General features: G+C 42.7%; 2 protein-coding genes across 5 annotated transcripts in view; one reads left to right on the top strand and one right to left on the bottom strand.

Annotated features, from left to right (window-relative positions):
- LOC119187890 (scoloptoxin SSD976) overlaps positions 1-20995 on the top strand; it is an 83119-nt gene that overhangs the window by 58374 nt on the left and 3750 nt on the right. The window lies entirely within an intron of this gene.
- LOC142775940 (uncharacterized) lies at positions 986-6652 on the bottom strand. 4 transcript variants are annotated; one of them, XM_075878515.1, is made up of 4 exons: positions 5292-6652; positions 4499-4756; positions 3783-3905; positions 986-3235 (listed from the first exon to the last, which is right to left on the bottom strand). In XM_075878515.1, exons 2-4 carry the CDS (start codon positions 4593-4595, stop codon positions 3123-3125), a joined length of 333 nt encoding a protein of 110 aa, XP_075734630.1. In that variant the 5' UTR covers positions 4596-4756; positions 5292-6652; the 3' UTR covers positions 986-3122. The 4 variants fall into 4 exon arrangements, with proteins under 4 accessions (XP_075734630.1, XP_075734631.1, XP_075734632.1 ...); XM_075878516.1 differs by having other exon boundaries at positions 986-3229; XM_075878517.1 differs by having other exon boundaries at positions 3783-3827.

The following is a 20995-nucleotide window of genomic DNA, read 5'->3' as shown; positions in this document are numbered from 1 at the left end:
CTCAACTACAATCTAGGATGTACTTGGTTCGATTCGCAGAATCACTGAGCACTTTTTTTTATATGCGTGATGGCGGGTACTAATTTTTTGAGAAGTAGGCTTTCGCACTTGCTTCTTTCACTCCCCTTTTGACCCAAAAGCGCTGTACTGTGCTCCTTCAAAATTAAACAATTCAGGGTTCATAATTTTCTCCTCCATCCTCTCTTATCGCAAAAGTGTCCAGTGCTGTAATACCAATATCATACCTGGTATATTACTTTTCACGTGTTTGGATATTTGACCAGCAATCAATCTTCACGGTGTTTTGAAGAAAATCTACACAGGCAGTGAGCTAACTGCTTGCAGCCAAGTTGACTGCCTTTGTAGGGACACGCTTTCGTGCTAATTTGGTGGGCATCATCACATGCAGCAAGACCAAAGAGCACGGACAGTTAGAGCTGACGCAAACAAAGTGATTAGTTTGTATCTTCTCTCCCGCTATTTGTCATGCTGCACGCTTCAGTGTAATGTCGCTGTAAATGATTAAAATGAACTATAGCATTTAATCGAGTTCTGCTGAGAGGGTCCCCTATTGTCCAGAATGGAACAGAACAATGGCAATTTGATTTGTGTGATAAAGAGATACCCTGCTTTTGGTTACTAGAATAAATTTCTAAACTGAAGTTTATTTTTTGTTAACAACAGTTCCAGCGCAGATGAAAGGTGCATGGACAAAATTCGTGTATTCAGCTTGACTAGGTTTGTGACCTTAATTGTAATTGCGAACCGGTATCACAGTATGCATAAATATCACACACATATACAATCACGGGGGATAGCTTGCTTATTCTGATTAAAATTGAAAGGTTGAAATCGACATATTCAACCAACGCAATGTGTACGAGATATGCCATGTAGAGTAGCTATGCTCTAAACTAATCTTCGCAGGTTCGTTCCATTTTACCCAATTTCTTGCCCATGACTGTAGGTTGGTAAATGAAACAACTTCTTCGAACACACATATTCTGTGTAAGGTTACATTTATTTTTGTACAAAACAAATTAAAATGTATAATGGCTCAAAAGATAAATAACTAGAAACAAATTCAACCAAATCATTACCAAACTTACTCACCAATGATAAACGGATTCTCATTTAAAAGATACATACATACATACATATACACACACACACACACATATACATATGTACTCCCATACATACATACATACATACATACACTCAGGTGCAAACATTAAAATGAATGGCTATAAAACAACAATTATAATACACTCATTTTGAATATACTACAGAAAGTAACTTACGAGAGAAATCCACCGGCACTGTTATGTCTGAACACGGTGTTTCTCGAACCATCTCGCAAAAGCTTGATGCATAGTTTTCCGCTGCAGCCCAGTGACAAGTAGTTTTTGTAAAAAACACAAGAATAAAGCCCTTGACAATGTCATGCTAAAAAAAGGGCTGTGCATCAATACTTTGTACATGTCTGCAATATCACTCTGTTTATTTACATAGCTTGGCTCATTCACAACCCACTAACAAAGCATGTTAGAACACTTGGGCTGAAAGTTGGCACAGCGCGAGTAAATTCTAGACAATACATGAATAATACAATTATAAACTACTAAGCTTCTTGGTGCAAATAGTGTTTATATTGACAGCTATAGGTGCCATTTCGTTTCCCCAAAACACTTCTCAAAAGTAGAATCAACTTTATTTAGCTAAAAGTTTCTATTCTGGCGCGTCGTGGTGGCTCAACGGTGGAAGTGACTCTTTCAGCCAAGAAAACAAAGACAAATTATTTTTCCAGTTCGTGAATTCACCCCATGCTAACATTGAGGCAGCTGGTAGGAGTGCTTTTGGAGAGGAAACCACCACATTCCCACCAGTTGTGGCCTTGGGTAGCTACTTTACTTAGACAAAAATGATGAAAAACACTCCTCAAGAAGACTTCAAAGTTTGCACATCAACACAGTTCCAATACAGCTGTCTATTAGTCTGCTTGAAAAATATTGAGTTTACTGGTGGGCAAAGACTGTAAACTATGTGAGGTGATGCTCCAGTGCACTGCATGTATGTCTTGCTGCTGGCCTCAACTGCGATGTTGCTCAGCACATATGTGTCAAATAACAACTAATACTATGCCACTGCAAAGTAATTATGTGTCATTTGCATAAAACAGGGACCACAATAAAAGAACATAACAACATTTACCTTCACAAAGTTCAAAAAAATGTAAATAAATTGCCACAGAGTTTTCACAGTTCATCTGAGGATAGTAATATTGATTGTAAACACATTCTTACTTCCACTAACAAACTATTTTAAGATGCCAGATTCAATATTAGAGTATACCAGCACTTTTGTAGGGCTAAAAAATTGTACAGGCACCTAGAAAAACACAAGTGAATGCATGCTATAGCTACATATAAAAATAAATACTTTTATTTCTAGTCTGAGTAGAGCTGCATAGATGATAAGTCACTTTCATTACATTATGAACAAACCTATCCGAGCAAATTATACATTTAAAAAGTTACACTTACACAGTAGATAAGTAGACTGTTGAAGGACGGACAGGCAGTGGGATAATACCCAAGCACTAAAATCTACTGTTAAGATATACTGAGAGTAGTGATGATCGTCTTTCTTCCAAATAAAATAATCCACATAGATTCACTTCCCAGAGCTTATATACTCATGGCATCATTGGTGCTATACAAATGAGTGTACACTAAAGGATTACATCGACTAAGTACATGATTACTGCATTCATGGCTTTACTTCTTGTACTACAAAGAATGCAAACACCGTTATCATTGTCGACCATGGTTGCTATGATTTATGACAGATAAATGCAGAGACACGCAGGCACTTAACACGCATGTTAAAAACTTCAGCTCAAAGATATTTGCCCACTAACACTACAGCAGCCTTTAAATTAGTGTCATAGTTTGGTATCTTCCATGCAAAATTTAAAATAATTTGGAGTGCATGCAAAGAAACTGCTGAATGATGCACTGCTAAGAAGTTAAGCAGTAGCTGCACAGAATGTTACTACGTATACAATTCAAACTGCTCCTGACATCACAATGTGCTCTTTCTGCTGTCGTAAACTTTGGTCAAGAGTCAACAGAGTCACTGGCAGTCCTTTTATACTTGTTGGTCTTCTGTGCTTTGTTCTTGATACACTGTACATGACCATGGAGCACCGGATCCCTTGTTACTGCTGGAACTTAGAAAAATACAGATCATTGTTACAACCATGCTACATGCAAGAGTGTATAGTTGTTAACTATGTGCTCATATTTATAGATGTCGTATTTTTAGAAGCCAATTACAAGCCTCAACACACACACAAACAGTGAAGACTGAAAATATATTTTATTATGATACAAGAGCAAAACTACAATGTTATAGATGAAGGCATGAAACTTCTGCCAGGCATAAAAAGCCAATAAAGTTTCTTCTATTCTGACTTTACACTAGGTGCGAGAAGCAGACCTCAAATAAGTTCACTAAGAAACACAAGTTAGACTGCATTACAACACAACAGCCAATGTTCATAACTTTAAGGCTGTCTAACATAGCCAGCTCACCATACCACATATAGGAGCAAATGGGCAGTTTAGAAGACACAAAGAACTTGTGAATTATAAGTGTGCTTGTTGCTGACAACTAATATTCTAAATGAAGAAAACCTTTCAAAAATGCACTTCATCAGAGGAAATAATCGTACGCAACAAACACAACGGGCTCCTACAGGTGCCACCAACACTCACCATTATTGTTGATACCAGTGTCTTGCAGGATGGATATGCTGCGTCCTGCACAGAACACCAAAGGAGCGCTCCATGACTTGGATTGCATGTGTGCTAGCTGCATCGCTCTGCTGCTGAAATAGGCTAGCCACAGACAGAGAAATGAGAAGCCATGGCTTTGAAACACACTGAACGTCACCTTTAGAGATCGACAATGCATACTTAGGTCAGGTACAATTTGTAGAAAAATATATATCACTATGCAATTGTAGTGAACATGTTCGGCTGAAACACAAGCAACAGCACTGAGAGAGAAAAAGCTACATTAGGTAAAAGATGCAGTTACTGGCCCTATGTCATCGGAGGCTTCTTGAATAGGTCTTTCTCCTTGCAAGTTGTGAACAGCCAGGCAATTTTCACCCACTTGCTATTTCCTTCCAGAGCACTTGATCCACAGAGGGAGTCACAAGCTCGAGAGCTCAATATGGAATCAAAGTATTTGTGCTCGTTTCAAAGCACAAGCTTTTGAGTCTCAGATTATTGGAGTTTCATTCATAAGCTGCAGGCTTTCAGCTTTCAACATTCTCAATTATCTAGCAATTTAGTTCTATAAATGTTGAATAAGAATTATGTGTAAGAATATTACAGGTATCCATTGAAAGCAACCATGCTTGGGTTTTCAATTTGTGCACAGTAAGTGGTGTTCACGTAATCGTATGTATTAAAGAAAAACTAACCTTGCAGCCAGCCGTTAGGCAGTTTTGTGCCCTCGAAGCTGCCAAGCAGATCGCAGTCCTTCCAGATGAGGCTGCCATGCATGCTTCCACGCCACATCCGCTGAATGATAACAGTCCCAGCAGTGACACAGGCTTGCACAGTTAGGGAGAACGTGTCCTTCCTATTTTTGTACAGGTGCTCCAAGTAATGATGAGGATTGATGTGCCAGAATATGCAACCGATGCATCACAGGACCTTAACAAACCAATCTCTGCGATCTGTGAAGAGCCAAAAACGAGATATTTAAAAACAATCATTAAAAGCACTCACTTTTAAAACTTATTTGAGAAAGCTATCACTTCGTCAAAGTGACCCAAATCTGCTATAATCATTTTGAAATAAACTGAAGCCTCTCGTAAAAATTTACGTACCGAAATATATATGTCCTGCTGAAGTATAGTACTACCACAGTGGTAATCGTCTATAGAACTAATTTTCCAAAATAACATAAATATTTTAAGTGCTACCTGGCTCCTGAAAAATAAATTCACATTAACTTTCCAACTATAAAACGTGGTAAATCGACAGGCCCAACCTCATAATCAAACAAGAGCTCACTAGTATCAAATCACAAAAAACTTTTTATGTATTTGCTCCACAATATATGTATGTATATAACAGTAGTAGTAAATTTTTCATGCTTCAACTTACCATACAGAAACATTACATCTGATGGGCTTAAAAACTTGCACACGTTATAGAACTGCGTGAATAATAGTACCGGTGAAATTTAGTTCTGCAAGGTGGACTCACCGATGGCAGCATTTAGTAGCCGTCGGTGTCATGAGGAACCAAGTACGGCCAACAGGCAAAGGGCATCTGCAGACTGGAAGCTGCCAATGACAGCAATGAAGGGCTGGCCAGGCGTGCACGTCCATTGATAAAGTGTAAGAACTGGCCATGACCGGCTGTTGTCAAGGCTCTAGTGCCGTGCAAAACGATGGCCAGACGAACTCGGAAACCTGTAGTTAGGCGATATCGGCCTACAACTTCATCCAAAGCAAGGCACTGGTGAAATCTTTGCTTTTTCTGGGGGCCGCAGGGAAGCTTGACGTTCACGGGCTCTCGCTGCCACATAGAACTCTCAAGTTGTTACCGAAGAACGGTCTAGGCGCGCTTCCAAAGTAACACGATCCACAACAGAAGGTAGCATCTCGCAGCTTTGGTTGATCACATCACAGCGCTAGGTCTGGGGGCCGTAGGGAAGCTTGACGTACACGGGCTCTCGCTGCCATATAAAACTCTCAAGTTGTTACCGAAGAACAGTCTAGGCGCGCTTCCAAAGTGACACGATCCACAACAGAATGTAGCATCTCGCAGTTTTGGTTGATCCCATCACAGCGCTAGGACTATGGTCATCACAAAAAGGAGAAGTGACGACTTAACAAACAAAAGCGCCAAGCTGCCCCACCACAACTTCGCAGGGCAAAACAGTTATCAGCGCTGTCTTTCAATTTTCGGTAACACGAGCACAGCTTGTTCACAAGTCTTGGAACGTCAACACAGCACCACTGTTCGCAACGAACATCGTTTCACTCCCGAACAGTACATTGCTCTCAAGTAAATAGAAGCGTACGTGCTAACTAGTGGCGAAGCAAGAACCGAGCGCGTAGTTCATTCGTTTCCGTACGTACTTGGGGTCACTCAAGTAACGTGTCAAAACGCTGTCAATCCGAAATGTCGCACAGCACCCAACTGAGAGACTGGAAAGTCAAGCGAACGAACTGTTACCGGCACACAAACACACATTGCAGGCTTCTCGAGTGCTAGTTGCCGTCGATACATCGACGCCGATCCCCGCTTGATAACCACACCGACGCACAGGCTTCGCTGCGCTTCACCGTACACCATTGCACTGCCACAGCGTTCCGCACTGCTTACACGCACCGAAAGAGCTGCTGTAATCACAACACATCCGGTCAAACGTTGAGGTAACTCGTGCGAGAAGCGTTTCCTGAAAGTCGCACCGACCGATATGCTGTTTACGACGCCATGTTGTTTTCGACAACTGCGCAGCACATAAGAGAGCTCTTAGAAAGTACTTGCACTATTTTCACGGCGTGAAAAAGTTTTCTCTTATGTGCGAGGGTGGTGATATGACGAACAGGACAGGCGTGCCAGATGAAAGAAGTGTTTTGGCAACGTCACGGAGTGAGCTGATGTAGAGGGTATTGCTTCACAACCAATCACAAGCTGTGCCTGTCCGCCAAGCCGTCGTCTGCTCGCGTTTGTCGTCTGCTTCGATCCGAGCATGCGACAGGGGATTCGCCTTCGCAACGCTATTATTCTCAGGTCAAGTGGTCGCTGCGTCGCACAAAATACATGTCAGTGGCTCGCTCTACCTTTTAATGATGTTCGTGCGCCAAGTTAAATGGCTGGTAATTGACGCAGGGATGAATTCAGCCAAGGTTTGCTCCAGAATCGTGAGGGTTTGCATATTTTCGGTGTCATACAAAGTTACTAGGGTCATTTCATTCCGATTGCTTGCCATATTATCACGGTCCATATCGGTGTCTGAACAGTGAAGGTGAATATGCGTGATTTGTTTGTAGTTCCATGCGTAATGACGCGCACCCCTAATACGCTTTGGTTTACAAAGTACGCTTTGTTCCAGATCGTCCCAAAGTGTATCGACAGCTGCATTTCAGAGATCGCAACCATTGGACAGTTAGAGCCAATGAAAGTACACTAGAGCACAAACTTTATGAACCCCTCACTGAATACTTCCTCTCATTTTTATTTCCAATAGCGTGCAAAGAATGTGCTCCCATTAACCTCTTTGGTGGTAATTTCCACCAATGAGGCAAGGATCTCGAGTCGCATTTTTAATTGGATGAGATGGGGCAAAACACAACAACATAACAAATAAGGTTGATCCTATGCCATGCCGCGTTCGAATGCACCGACCATTCACGTATCACATTGGTTTTCATCCAACCACAAATCTTCACATGCGTAGTTTTATGCCATTGACGCCCAATAGAATTCTTCAATTACTGCGACTTCGAACTTATTGGACGATGGTGGTTGTCAACACCATCCACTGCGTACAAGGGAAACAATACGCGAACCTCAAAGCGTCGAAAGAAATAAAAACGCACCAGCAGTCATCAGGCAGCCCTTAATGGGCGTGAATTAACTCAAAACCAGCCAGGGCACCAAAGTATACCGCCGCGGCAGCAGGTTCTAAGTAGCCACATTGTTCCTAAGAGTGGTCCGGACCACTCTTAAGATTTTTTCTCAGCCATGCTGTTTTTACGCACAATTTTGCTTCGTGAATCCACTTACGAGCACTTTTCGGTGACGTAAGCAAATATAGCAACTGCATCACCATCGCTGACATGTTCCCGGGCAGTCACAGCGCGCTTTATTTGCAGCGGCCGATGTGACAATTATGGCCTCTTACGACGTTTTTTCGTTTCGTGAATCGACTTACGCAACAAAATTTCTCTTGCGCAAAAATGTTTTCGTAAGTGAGTTTTGTGAATTCAGCCCCTGCTTTTTTCACAGTACTGGTGTGCCACACACGCCCACAATTTAACAAATGCTTTTGTTAATTTTTGCAAATAATCAACCTCCAAAACTAAGTGCACCCTATTGTCGGTGGAACAGTGGACTTTCTTTTAAAATAACAAAAAAAGAAAACAGCCAAGTCAAGTACAGATAAGCCATTTAAACGAAACCAGCTATTTTCACTCCGATTCACGACAAAATATGCAAATAGAAATAGAATATCGGACAGGAGTACCTCGAAGAACTGATTGCTGGGACAGTTGGCAGAACACTATAGAGGAAAATTTTAAACGCTGAAGAACCACCGAACACTGGAAAAAAGCGTCATGTTGCTCTCTTCCTGTGCTTTGTATTGTGTCTAAATTTTTCTTCTCAGGTGACACGAGCTTTGAAAGCATCTGTTTTCATTCAACAACGGAAAAAATTTACTGGCAGCCCGCTTTGAGGCGATCCTTCTTTCTCTTGGTTTTTCAAATAACGAAAAAGTTGCGTTCTTGGGTACAGAGTCATGCTGTAGTTATAATAACAGAGTTACCATGTTTAGGATAAGACAGATGACGTGCACGTAATAACGGAAGCTTGCTGTGTGTGGCGATGCAGAAAAAAAAATTACAGGGCCTCCGCGAAATGGAGCCTGCTGTCTTTTCGGTTACGTAAATCCTCCGCCACCAAATTACCGGCAATGTCTTCTGTAAACTGAGACTTTTTTTGAGTGTGAGCGCATTTTATCAACTTTTCGTATTCTACATTTAGTAAAACTGAGTAATTACTTCTCGACAACGGTAAAGCTAGTATTTTGAATCTTATCTCCTCGTATTTCACTTAGCATTAGTTTAAATTCATTTAACACAATCAGTAGTAGGCAAAAATTTGTATTATAGCATTTCAAAAAACCGCTGTCTTCTCAGATGCCGCTGCATGCCAGTGACAAGTTTCAGGGGTGTTTTAAAAGTTTTAAATGAATATAATTTGAATGGTGCATCTATAGGCGCAGAAAACGCTGAGAAATCGTGCAACATCGAATATTTTGTTCTCTGTAATGTTCTGCATTACGCACACGGCAATGCATCGCTTAAAGAAAAGGAGAGAGAGGAAAGAAAAAAAATGGCACCACCTCCCAGTAAAGGACACCATGTGTTGATGCAAAGCAGTGGGCGCTAACGCTTACACTGGCAGCAGTGTTGACGCTGTATGGCGCTTATTGTGACGTTGCGCAGGGGAGAAGTTGGTCCATGAATTTTTTCAAGCGCTAAAGGCACGTACGTAAGGTGAGCGAAGGACACAGGAGGGAGCTAAAGGCTCGTCGTGTGTACGTGCCTTTAGTACCTATGAAAGTTATGAATCAGTATCAACTAGCCCGAACCCAGTGCCTTCTTAGAAATCTTGGGAGGCGCAAAGCACGCAGTGATGGACCAGTGTTCACTCTAAAAAAATTACCCAGTTTACAGAAGACCCTGCTGGTGTATTGGTGCTGGAGGATTTTCTAAAAAAAAAACAGGCTCCGTTTTACGGAGGCATTGTAAATTTATCTTTTGTATGGCCACACACAACATGCTTCTGTTATTAATTGTACATCAACTGTATATGCCTAAACACGGCAGCTTTGTTATCTTTAACACAGTGTGACTCTGCAACTCTGAATACAGCATTTTTAGTGTTTGAAAAACCGAAGAAATGTGGTAGCCTCAGAACGGGCTGCCCGTAAATTATTCTGTTATTGAGCGAAAAAACGGACTTTCGTAGCTTCTGTCAAATTAGAGGAAATATTTAGACACAATGCGAAGCACAGGAAGAGGCAACATCACGCTATTTTCCAGTGTTTGGTAGTGTTTAAGCATCTAAAATTTTTCTCTATATGTGGTGCCAACTGTTCCAGCAACACCTTCTTCGAGCTACTCCTGTTAGATTTTTTTAAATCTCTCTTTACATTTCTGTCGTCTCTCAAGAGTGGAAAACAAGTGGCTTGGTTTATTGGGCCTATCTGTATTTTGTGAGTTGTTTTGTTTTTCGTTATAATAAAGAAAATGTTACTGTTCCACAGGCCATAAGGTACACTTAGTTTCGGAGGTAACCTAATTTGCAAAAATTAACGAAAGCTTTTGCTGAATTGTGGGCAGGTGTGGAACACCAGTACCGTGAAAAAGCTGATGTTTTGTAGGACAATGGATGACGCTTCTTATGTTTTGAAAGCAGGGTGTTTCATCACATTCAATGTACACACCAAGAATTGAAAATAATCCGTATCGCATGGGTCTTTGTACGTTTGCCATTTCTCTTTCAACTTACACAATATTGCTGTATGCATGTACTATACCACTCCGGCTGCTGCAGGCAAAATATATAATGGCAGCCCATTCAGCAAAACATGGCATCATTCATATCAAGAAAATAAACAGATGTCGTCAACCGGCTTGTGAAATTTTGAAAATCCACAGACTGCCACTTGAGCATTTTGTTTACCTCTGAAAGGAATGTGGACAATAAAAAGTGATCAGAACTTTTCCACTGAGCAACAACGTGCACACTCGTGATTCTTGGCATATGTATATGGCCCTTGCTGCATACATCACCGAAATTCCAGAAACCAGGAGCAGTGTGCTACCGGCATTGACCATTGGCTCTGATCACGTCCACAGTCAGCAGCATCATTTTCAGTAATTCTTTTTGGTATTATAGGAAGAATATATCACTTGAAAAACGTAAAACTGCACACGTCAAAGAGTATCAATGTATGTGTGTGTGAAGCGACCGGTGCACGAAATATGGGAATACAAAAAAACACGACCTAACAAGCAGCAGCCATTAGCATTTTGTTTGCTTGTGTTTTGTTACTTGTTGCATTAATTAAGTGTGCTGCTTAGTACAGGCATTATACAATTATATGACCCCACGTGAACGAGTTGTTGATATTGGTGCTTGTATAGCATAGGCAGCTGTCCTGCCGAACTATACAGACTGTGATACACGTTCATCGATATTAGTCTATTATACGCTTCATGATTCTGATGGCTGCTTGGTGCCGCCACCAGCTGTAAGCACCTTTGCTCATGTGCTGTTTCATATTTGAGAGCCGTAATAATAACTGCTTGAGTTTAATTACGACCATCGAGAGTTCGTTAACGTGCACTCAAAATCTAAATACATGGGACCCAAGCATTTCCACTTCCATTCGAAATTCAGCCCCCGTAACAAAAATCTCGCGAACGTCGGGTCAACAGTCGAGCACGATAACCACTATAGACCGACGCGGCTGGTGAATTTGGTGGCAGAGCGACCACCGGTAGCCGTCTAATGTACGACAAACACAAATTTCAGTAGAGGAATTCCGCTGTATTCTTGCAAAACACGCTTTTTGTCGGTTTTTTCGCAAATCGGATTCGCGTAAAACACGAAAAGCGAGTGATGGGCTCTTAGTCGATTTCGTGCTTTGGACGTGTGGCGCTTCGGACAAACACTTACAGGAACGCACGTGTGGATGAATGGTAGACATAGCGCAGGCCGCAGCGTGGAAGGCGCACTTTCACCGCTCGAACGTGTCGCTTTGCGAAAGTTTAACGACGACGAAAGAACAGACAGCGCGGAATGCGCCCAGCGTCTCCGACGGACGCATCTAGTGTCTCTTTCAGGAAGGCCAGCACGGGGGGCAAGCACTCCGCAACGCATAATGTGTTCACAACACTATGTACTGGGCCGTTTAGTGCTAAATGAAATGTGGAAGCATACGGCAACCGCTCGGCACTATTGCTGGCAGAGACGCTGGACGTGTCTCAACGGTGGTGGCTGCACCCTCCTTCTCGTCGAGGGTCTCAGCGCCAATAAAAAACCGGTGCATCTGAGCGTTAGGAGCTTCCTCGCCCACGTTAGGTACATACGTACGTTGTAGATATAAACGTTTTGTTTCCTTCTGGCTGCCTTTTTCCTTGCCACTGCATGGATGCTCCCTGCCCGGCATTGGCCCTAGCGACACCCTACGCAAGAGACCGTTGGGACATTTCTCTTCGTAACAATACAGCGATAACACCTGACACAACAAACAAACACCCACAAGAAAAAAAAGTCGACCACTTGCTTGGAACATTCATTATGACAGGATCACTGACCGCCAGCAATGGCACGCAATTTACCGCCATGACATAGCAGAACCTCAATGTATCCATTTTCGGGAGCTCATAGCCGCTTTCTCCGTGAAGGTGCCTGGGTAACACACAATGCATGAACGACATCTTTCATCACACCACGCCCAAAAGCAATCATATGTATAGAATAAATAATTGCTACGTGCGAACAAGAACCACAACATATCGCGCGACGCTCAACCACCGTCGGCGACGAGTCAAAAAGTGTCAATGGCGTTGCTTCCGGCTTTCAGTATGCTAGCGCACCATGTGACAAAATACATCTTGACGTTGTTTTCCTTTTTTTTACAGAATGAGCATAGGAACGGAAACTTGGAGTGCTCATTTACGGTCTTCTCCTGCCGTTTTATTAAAAACGCCGCACAATAATGTTGTTGCACGTCCACTTCCCCCATTTTTTTGAGAAGCAGATCACAGTTGTGATTTTCACTGTCAGTTCTGACGTTGAAAAACGGATATTTTTAAGAGTGTTCCATTCTGCAATATGTCCATTGCTTCTAATAGGCAATCATAGACCGAAGACTTTGCTTGGACACGGAGCCCCGCAGTCCACCTTTAGTCAACGCACACGCTGCGAATTTTAATTGTTAAACAACGCCCAGGATAAATCTCCCACCGGCACTACTTTGGAGATGAAGATCCAGTGCCTATGTACACAGGGTGGCCAGTTTGCGGTGTGCAGCGCTAGCTGTTGGTTTTTTCAATAAAAAACTCGCATGCAGGCACTGCCTGCGTCATCGTTGCAAGGCGAGAGAGAGAAGGGGACGTGGATGTGCAGTGAGTGTGGTCACGCCGCACACTCGATTGAGCTCGACAATAGGATGCTTTTCATAGAAAAATAGCAGGGAGGTAAACTATACAGGGCGGCCTGGCTGCCCCGGTGCCGCTGGGAAAGCAGTGCTAAAAATGCCACCTACGATAAGTTGATTGGTTTCCAATAGGGTGACTGGCAGCCGCATGCTGCACTAAGCTCTGATGCACGATGAAGCTGCCACGGTCAGTTCTTCTGAGCTTTAATTTTCGATCAGTTTTTGGCGTGCAAGGGTTCTTGAGGCCAAGCAACGTTCGTAAATAAAAAAAAACTCGTCTACGCTAAGTATATTCACGATGTGCAGGATAAAAAAAAAAACTGTTTCGGCGCGCCGAAATTCGCAACTGCAGCCATTCTGATACAGCGTTGAACTAGAGGTAAGTTGTACGATTCATTTTCGCGCAATTAGCTACAATTTATATATGAAGAGATTGGTGGTAAAATGTCCCAAATAATAGTCATTATACGAAAAAATGGAAGCTTTTAAGGCCCAGTGACGATGGCTATATCACTCGGTGGCCCGAATGAGTGAATTCGAATCGTGTGCCATTTTTTGCAGCATTCAGTCGCCAACGCATTGGCATCGTTTTTTTCGTTCGGTAAGAAGTGCCGGCTGTATACCACAACGTTCTTAGCTGGCGAACCTGGCGTGTAGTCAGGACTGCACCCATGATATATATAACGTCATGTTAAGAAGCCCACCGTGTTTTCTCGCGTACTTGCCGCACGTCGGACAGCACGTATCCAGTGGTTCCGTCGCTCCAATTCGTACGGCTTTGGGGGGAGCCGGCACAACCGCACATTAGAATCCTTGCCGTAACTTGCTTGGAGAGAAAGAACAGAAGAAAAGGCAGGAAGGTTAACCAGATGCTAGGATTCGGTATGGTATACCCTGATGAGGATGTGGATGTGGTCACTGACTAAGTCAAGGTGAAAAAACACATTGACGTTTCAGAACCCATACGGGTGCCTCGTTCGCTCTAAGGAGGCAAGAGCCGTATGCCACATTTTATGTTAAAATGTAAAGTATTTAATGGTCGTAGCTGGGTGTAGATAAGACATTTGCGTTTTTGCACACATGCCGCCAATCAAGCTTAAGAATCAGCTTGTGAACGTGAAGGATCGCTTAGAAAGCAAGCGATGCCCTGGTGTTGTCTATAAGGTGCCATGCGCAGACTGCAGCTGCAGTTACACTGGTGAAACTGGCTACTTTATTAGGAGTTTAAAAGAACACCAAAGGGACGTAGGTAATAAGAAGAAAGCATCAAACGCCTTGGCCGAGCACGCCGATAAGCCAAAGAAAAGAGTTTGTCCGCGAGACTGCATGCTTTTGGAACCTGCTCTTGTCCAGACGACTGGAGACACTCACAACAGGGCAGATGGAAATATATCTGTCAGCTGCACCTGTTCATTACTTCTTATTTCATCATAAAAATGACCTACTGCACTGACCTGCTTAGTGTACCTGTATGGGTTCGGAAACGTCTCTTGTGTTAAGCTGCTTGGTCGGCAAGCTTCTATTGCTCGCGGCTTCTCCGTCAGCGATGGCCCTCGTATACACCAGTGTTGCCAGTGTATTCTTTTTCGATCGGCGCTCAAGCTCGCTGCTCTGATCGCTTCTCTGGTGATTCCAACAAAGCTCACTAGATGGTGAGCCACCACGCAAGGTGTAGGTTTTTGATGGCCCGCACACTCGCCTTCTCACGACTACGTCCACTTCGTTCTCGTCGCTTTGTAGGCACGGCAGCACGTGACAAGTTCAAACAATGTGTTACGCACAGGTACTGTTATCCTCCCATGACCCTTGACCTGCCTGCTCTCAACCCTGTTTAAGAACGCCTGATGGCTCCATGTCTGCCACTCATAAGCAGTTGTCTCACGGAAGCGGCCAGTATGACGTAAGGGGGCAGGTCGTTAACGTGACGATCGACGTGGCTAAAACTGCACAGTTCTGGCCGCTAAGCGTGCCCAACAACGCTGCCTTCGACGTACACATGTGCATGCTCCTTAACAAGCCTTCCTACAGAAATGGTCTCGCAAAGAAACGCCCCTTCCACCTCCGCGTATGCTCCTCTGAAATCATTCACTTTGCAGATGTGGTGGTGATTTTATTCACCTTGACTTTGTCAGTGACCGCATCCACAGAGGCGCAGAGGCGGGGTCGTACCCAATGAAGTGAAAGCATCTACATCCTCGTCATGATACCTGAGGAGATGAACTTTCGTCGAACTTTTGGCCATGGTGTACCTTGCACTTGGGTAAGGAAATAGAAGGTGGAAAGAGAGAGATATAGAGATAAAAATAAAGACAAAACAAGGACACACACACGTGCCCCGAAAGCGATCCACTAGGAGTCGTTTATACAGGCTAGCCGTTCGCAAGAAGCCCAGTAGCGCTTGCACTGCTTCTGTGACGTTGAGTCTGGGTGCTGGCGTAGTATTCTTCTGACAAAGGCTGGTCATCTAACTTGTGGAGTGTATTAGAATGAGAGTGTCTTTGTATGCCATATTGCGGACAGTCGCACAGGACACGCCGAATGGTCTCTTCATCTGCACAATGGTCGTAAGTGATCGTGTCGGCCATCCTTATGTGGAACGCATGTGCACGGGTAAACGCGACGCCCAAGTATTGTCGCCACAAAACTGTAGCATCATCACCTCGTTGGAGCTTTGCTGGAAGTTGTAAGCTTAACGTAGGATAGAGAGAGCGTAATCTTGCATGATTAAAATGTGACTCATTTCAATGCGACATAGAGCATTGACGACCAAGCACTAGTGGCATTGGTCCTTGAGAGAGACGTATTGATAAGCTGTAACCTACTTTATGGGCTGAATGGGCAGCTTGATCGACCCGTTCATTACAGGCCCATAATTTTTGTCGACATTAATACGCATCATTAACGGTGGTGATTGCACTGCTCAAGCCAATCATCCGGTTGACCTGCTTTTGGCACGGTTTGTTGAAGAAAGGACCGCGCGTCAAACATGTCAGGATTTGCAGGCATAGCGGTCAAGTTCCTGCGTGCGTTTGAAGCACTTTTCGAGTCGAAAAGGCTACATGAAAATTAAATAAAATGTACAAAGCGAGTGAAAACGTGTAACTGAAAAGACACCATTGACTTTGAACAACCCAATTAACTCCTTCGCACGCCCCCACGCCATGATGGTGCACCATGGTACACAAAAATCTAGTGCGTCAGCCCTACAGGCACCTTGTTGGCTACCCTAATCTGGTGGAAGGAAATTTAGGGCTGAAAATAAAAAAAAATGGGAAGGAAGGTGCAGTGAGGCCGAATGTGTCTGCCTACACATTACATGCCTTCAATTGATCACTTAGCTCGGTTGATTGTAAAAACTGTAGCAACGACCGCATTGCTTTGTTGGCCAGCGGCACGTATTTCCATCGCCCCAGGATTATTGTTCCTGCAGCTATTTTCTTGTCGGGATGGTTTAGCTCAGTGCGGAGGACATGGCGTTCAGTAATAAAGTGATCACGAAAACGTATGTGTTCTATTGTCTAGTCGCAGTTGCAGAAGTCACCAATAAGGGCGTGTGACATTGTAGTAGGAAACAAGTATGCTTTTCTGAAATTCACTCCTATAGCCACGGGCAGCACAGAAATGCTGCGGCATGGCGGGAGAGGTTTATTTATTTATTTATTTATTTGTTTATCAATACTGCAATCCCTACTAGGGATTTTCACAGAGTGGGTTACATGGATTACATGAATGCTCAATATGCAGACCGACAAATTTTCAAAACAGGAAGATAAAAACACACAGAAACAAAAGTACGCAGAAAGCACCTCAAAATGTACAAAAATTCCAGCGTTTATGAGGACAGAGCTTAAATGGCATGTTATTTTGAACACTGTTATTGAGGCTAGAAGAAAATAATGTTAAGGATGGCTGTAAAACTTTGGTGTTGGTTAGTTTGTTCCAGTCGTTTATAGTTCGTGCAAAGAATGAATATTTAAAGCAGTTGTTACGGGTTGCATAGGGTGTTATTTTGCGCTCATGCCTTTGAGGTGTGATAAAATATGCAGCTTCTTCTGCTGTTTAGGTATCTATCTATCTATCTATCTATCTATCTATCTATCTATCTATCTATCTATCTATCTATCTATCTATCTATCTATCTATCTATCTATCTATCTATCTATCTATCTATCCATCTATCTATCTATCTATCTATCTATCTATCTATCTATCTATCTATCTATCTATCTATCTATCTATCTATCTATCTATCTATCTATCTATCTATCTATCTATCTATCTATCTATCTATCTATCTATCTATCTATCTGTCTATCTGTCTGTCTGTCTGTCTGTCTGTCTGTCTGTCTGTCTGTCTGTCTGTCTGTCTGTCTGTCTGTCTGTCTGTCTGTCTGTCTGTCTGTCTGTCTGTCTGTCTGTCTGTCTGTCTGTCTTTGTACTGGTCTTCTTTACTTGGGGTAGACCAAAATTCATATAGAAGGGTAGATGGCTTCACGAATATGTCTTGCTAGTCATGACATAAATAACGCGAAAACACCATTTTATTAGTCGTCAAACCCTTTTTTCCAGACACGTGCGGCGCAGACTCGTATAACACATGACACGGTGTGCGGGTATGAGCCACGGAGGATAAATAGTTGTTAAGAACAAATCATAATAACTTAAATGCGAGAGCGCTAAGAGTGACTGACATGATCTTAGCGGTGACCCGACGATTGAAAAGAATAAACACCAGGGTCTTAATACAAATAGAACCTCCGCCGCACAGATGCGCCTGGTCTCGAAATGGTACTTTGAAAAAAGACCCTGTTCGGGTGTAATGGTGTGAAACATCGATCGGGGTGGTAGTTCTGGCTATCTAACTTTATAAACATTACTTATGTACTGCCATGATACAAGCGTCACGTCGGGTTAACTTCAGTTGTAAACTTATGTGCTATCGACAGAAGCTTGTCTACGTAGCACTGTGCAGGACTACCATCCTTGCAACCCCCAGCCCTACATATCAGCTTACCGCTTCTGCTATTGGTAATACCTATGTTGCTGTTGGCATCGCTATGCAGCTGTAAATAACTGGTTATAGTAAACAGATTCAACTGTTCAACATTTGTCTATGCGTTCATTTGTAAGTATCCTTAGTGTGATTTCGTAGCGTTTCAGTCTGTAAATAAAATTACAGCAGCCACCTTTCATCAGCATCCTTCGCATAACACCCATTCATTTGATACGTGGGATCCGATTGAATGAATGAATGAACTTTATTAAAAGTCTGGCAGTTTCTTTTTCACGTGAGGTGGGGAAGAGCGGATTAACCTTTGTCCCATCGCAGCCATTTTTTTTCATCATTTAAATGGGATATGCAGCAAAGTTAGGCATGACGCGATATTCGATTCGTATAAAGTTGCCGGAATTGGTGGTCGAATGTTGTTGTCGATTTGCGACTATTTGACCAATTACTTTGCCAATAATTGGAATGGCACTAATTTCTAAGCCGACCGAGGGGAATCCGAGAGAACCTTTCTGCGTATATATTTATCTAGCCGCCTACGCCCTCCCGATAGCTTCTTTAGCTTGCTGAACACCAAGATTGGTATGTGAAGAAACGAGTATTTGGCGATTATGACGGTCTCATCATGACATAAATACTGTGTAAATCCCGTTGTGTACTTCGTCAAACACTTTGCTTCAGACACGTGTGGCGCATACCACGTGCCATGGTATGCAGGCATTGTGATGGTGTATTTAGTAAAGGCGAGAACAGACATTCGTAACTTCAATGCTAGAGCACTAAAAAACGTCAGTGATGGTACTGACCTGATGAATTTAAAGTATAAAAATTACGATCCGTGCAGAAATTGAACCCAATCACTCTACGTTGAAGTTAGGTATCCTAACAAAAAATTGGCAAATCCCCCGTACAGTGGGAATCAATGAAAAACGAAGCACGAACGAGGAAGGTTGATATGTCAATTTAATATAAGCATATTGGTGTAAGGCAACAATAATTAGGTCGTACATGACTTCCATGTCATGATTGTCATAACTGGACATTTCATTTGCATTCGTTCTCTAGTGACGCCACGTGATACCAAATTTGGTATATGTGAAGCTACCGAAGCGGCCGCGCACGCGCTGTGGGCCATGTAGTCATGTTTTAAATCATACGCATATAAATTAACATATTTGTACGTGTCATTGACCTTCGTCGTCCATTCACCTCGCGTAATACCAAATGGGATATATGTGGAGCTAGCGAAACGGCCGTGAGTACGCTATGAGCGTAGCATTTAGTCATGGTTTACATCATATGCATATCATAGATTATCATGTTTAGACGTGTCATTTACCTTCGTCGTCCATTCACCTCACGTAATATCAAATATAGTACACGTGGAGCTAACAAAAAGGCCGTGAGCGTGCTATGAGCGTAGCCTTTAGTCATATTTTACAAGACATGCATATTATGTATAATATGTTTGGATGCATGATTTACCTTCGTCATCCATTCACCTCACGTTATACCAAATGTAGTTTATGTGTAGTTAGCAAAATGGCCACGAACACGCTACACGCATATCATATTTATCATGCTTGGACGTGTCATTTACCTTCGTCGTTCATTCACCTGACGAATTATCAAATTTGGTTTATGTGGAGTTAGCGAAACAGCCGCGAGCGCGCTATGGATGTAGCATGTAGTCACGTTTTACCTCTTACGCATATAGTGATTATCATGCTCAGACATATAATTTACCTTCATCGTCCATTCACCTCACGTAATACCAAATATAGTATATGTGGAGCTAGCGAAACGACCACGAGCACGCTAAGATCGTATCATGTAGTTTTGTTTTACACGACACGCATGTCATGATCATCAATTTTTAGACGTGTCATTTACCTTCGTATCTTGTTCGCTTCACGTAATATCAAGTTTAGTATATGCGAACCTAGTGAAACGGCCATGAGCGCATCATGAGCGTGGCATGTAGTGATGTTCTTAGACGACACGCATATCATGATTATCATGTTTGCCCCAGTCATATACATTCGTTATCCATTACCGTACTGTAATGCCAAAGTTTGGTATATGTGAAGCTAGCGAAACGACATGATATATGCCATACCATGTTATGCCATATGAATCTTAGCGTCGATACCATTATCGAAACAGCCAGGAGAGTGAAAAGTCGTAGATAGATAGATAGATAGATAGATAGATAGATAGATAGATAGATAGATAGATAGATAGATAGATAGATAGATAGATAGATAGATAGATAGATAGATAGATACGCTCAGTGTCGCGGAAGTTCGCTGAGAAATGCTTCACATTTAAAAGCCGTGGCAGGTCTTGAAGCTGCTTTGGAAAAAAAGACCCTACGTACGGGTAATGTCAGTGCAACGTCAATAGCGGTTGTGATACTAGCTATCTACTTTTACTAAAAAAAGCATGAAATATTTACTCCTTTCATATAGGGAACATGTCAGGTTAACGTCAATTGGGCTTCCAGTGTTGAGACTGTTTTTACAGCAGTTTAATAAACATAACATTCGTATCCTTATGATTCAGTGAGCTATAATCAAGTGTTACTTTGCCCCGGAGGCATACGCAAACGAAATTTTCATGTCACATTCACATCACCGCACCCTACACTTCATCTCAATAAGGCTGACGTCGAACACGAGCCATGGCTTTTAGTCAGACCCCAGTTACTCTTTAAACACCATTAGCTGACGTTCCCACCACTGCACTCACAAACACCCGTCGATCAACCTGCAGACGCGTGGTTCAAATTTAAAAAAAGCAAAGCTTCACCCCCACGTTCCAAAAAAAAAAAAAAACGCAGCCCAGCCCAGACAATCACTGGCCGGCCACTTCGTGTGAAACAGATTTCCACAAGCCGCCGAATCTGCAGGCTTTTTCTGCGTAATGGAAAACTCAGCACGGTCTCACTGCCAATTACTACGCTTCAAATGTGCCTCACAGGATGGAATA

Source organism: Rhipicephalus microplus, chromosome X, assembly GCF_043290135.1.
Source record: "Rhipicephalus microplus isolate Deutch F79 chromosome X, USDA_Rmic, whole genome shotgun sequence".
Taxonomy (NCBI): Eukaryota; Metazoa; Arthropoda; class Arachnida; order Ixodida; family Ixodidae; genus Rhipicephalus; species Rhipicephalus microplus.
This window is presented reverse-complemented; position numbering and strand designations above follow the sequence as displayed.

Excerpts from the sequence above, each read along its gene's own strand:
- LOC142775940 (XM_075878515.1), bottom strand. The coding sequence starts at position 4,595 with ATGTGGCGTGGAAGCATGCATGGCAGCCTCATCTGGAAGGACTGCGAT. Across the intron at positions 3,906-4,498 it reads GCCTAACGGCTGGCTGCAAG|CCTATTTCAGCAGCAGAGCG; the intron begins GTTAGTTTTTCT and ends GTCTGTGGCTAG. Across the intron at positions 3,236-3,782 it reads CACTGGTATCAACAATAATG|TTCCAGCAGTAACAAGGGAT; the intron begins GTGAGTGTTGGT and ends TATTTTTCTAAG.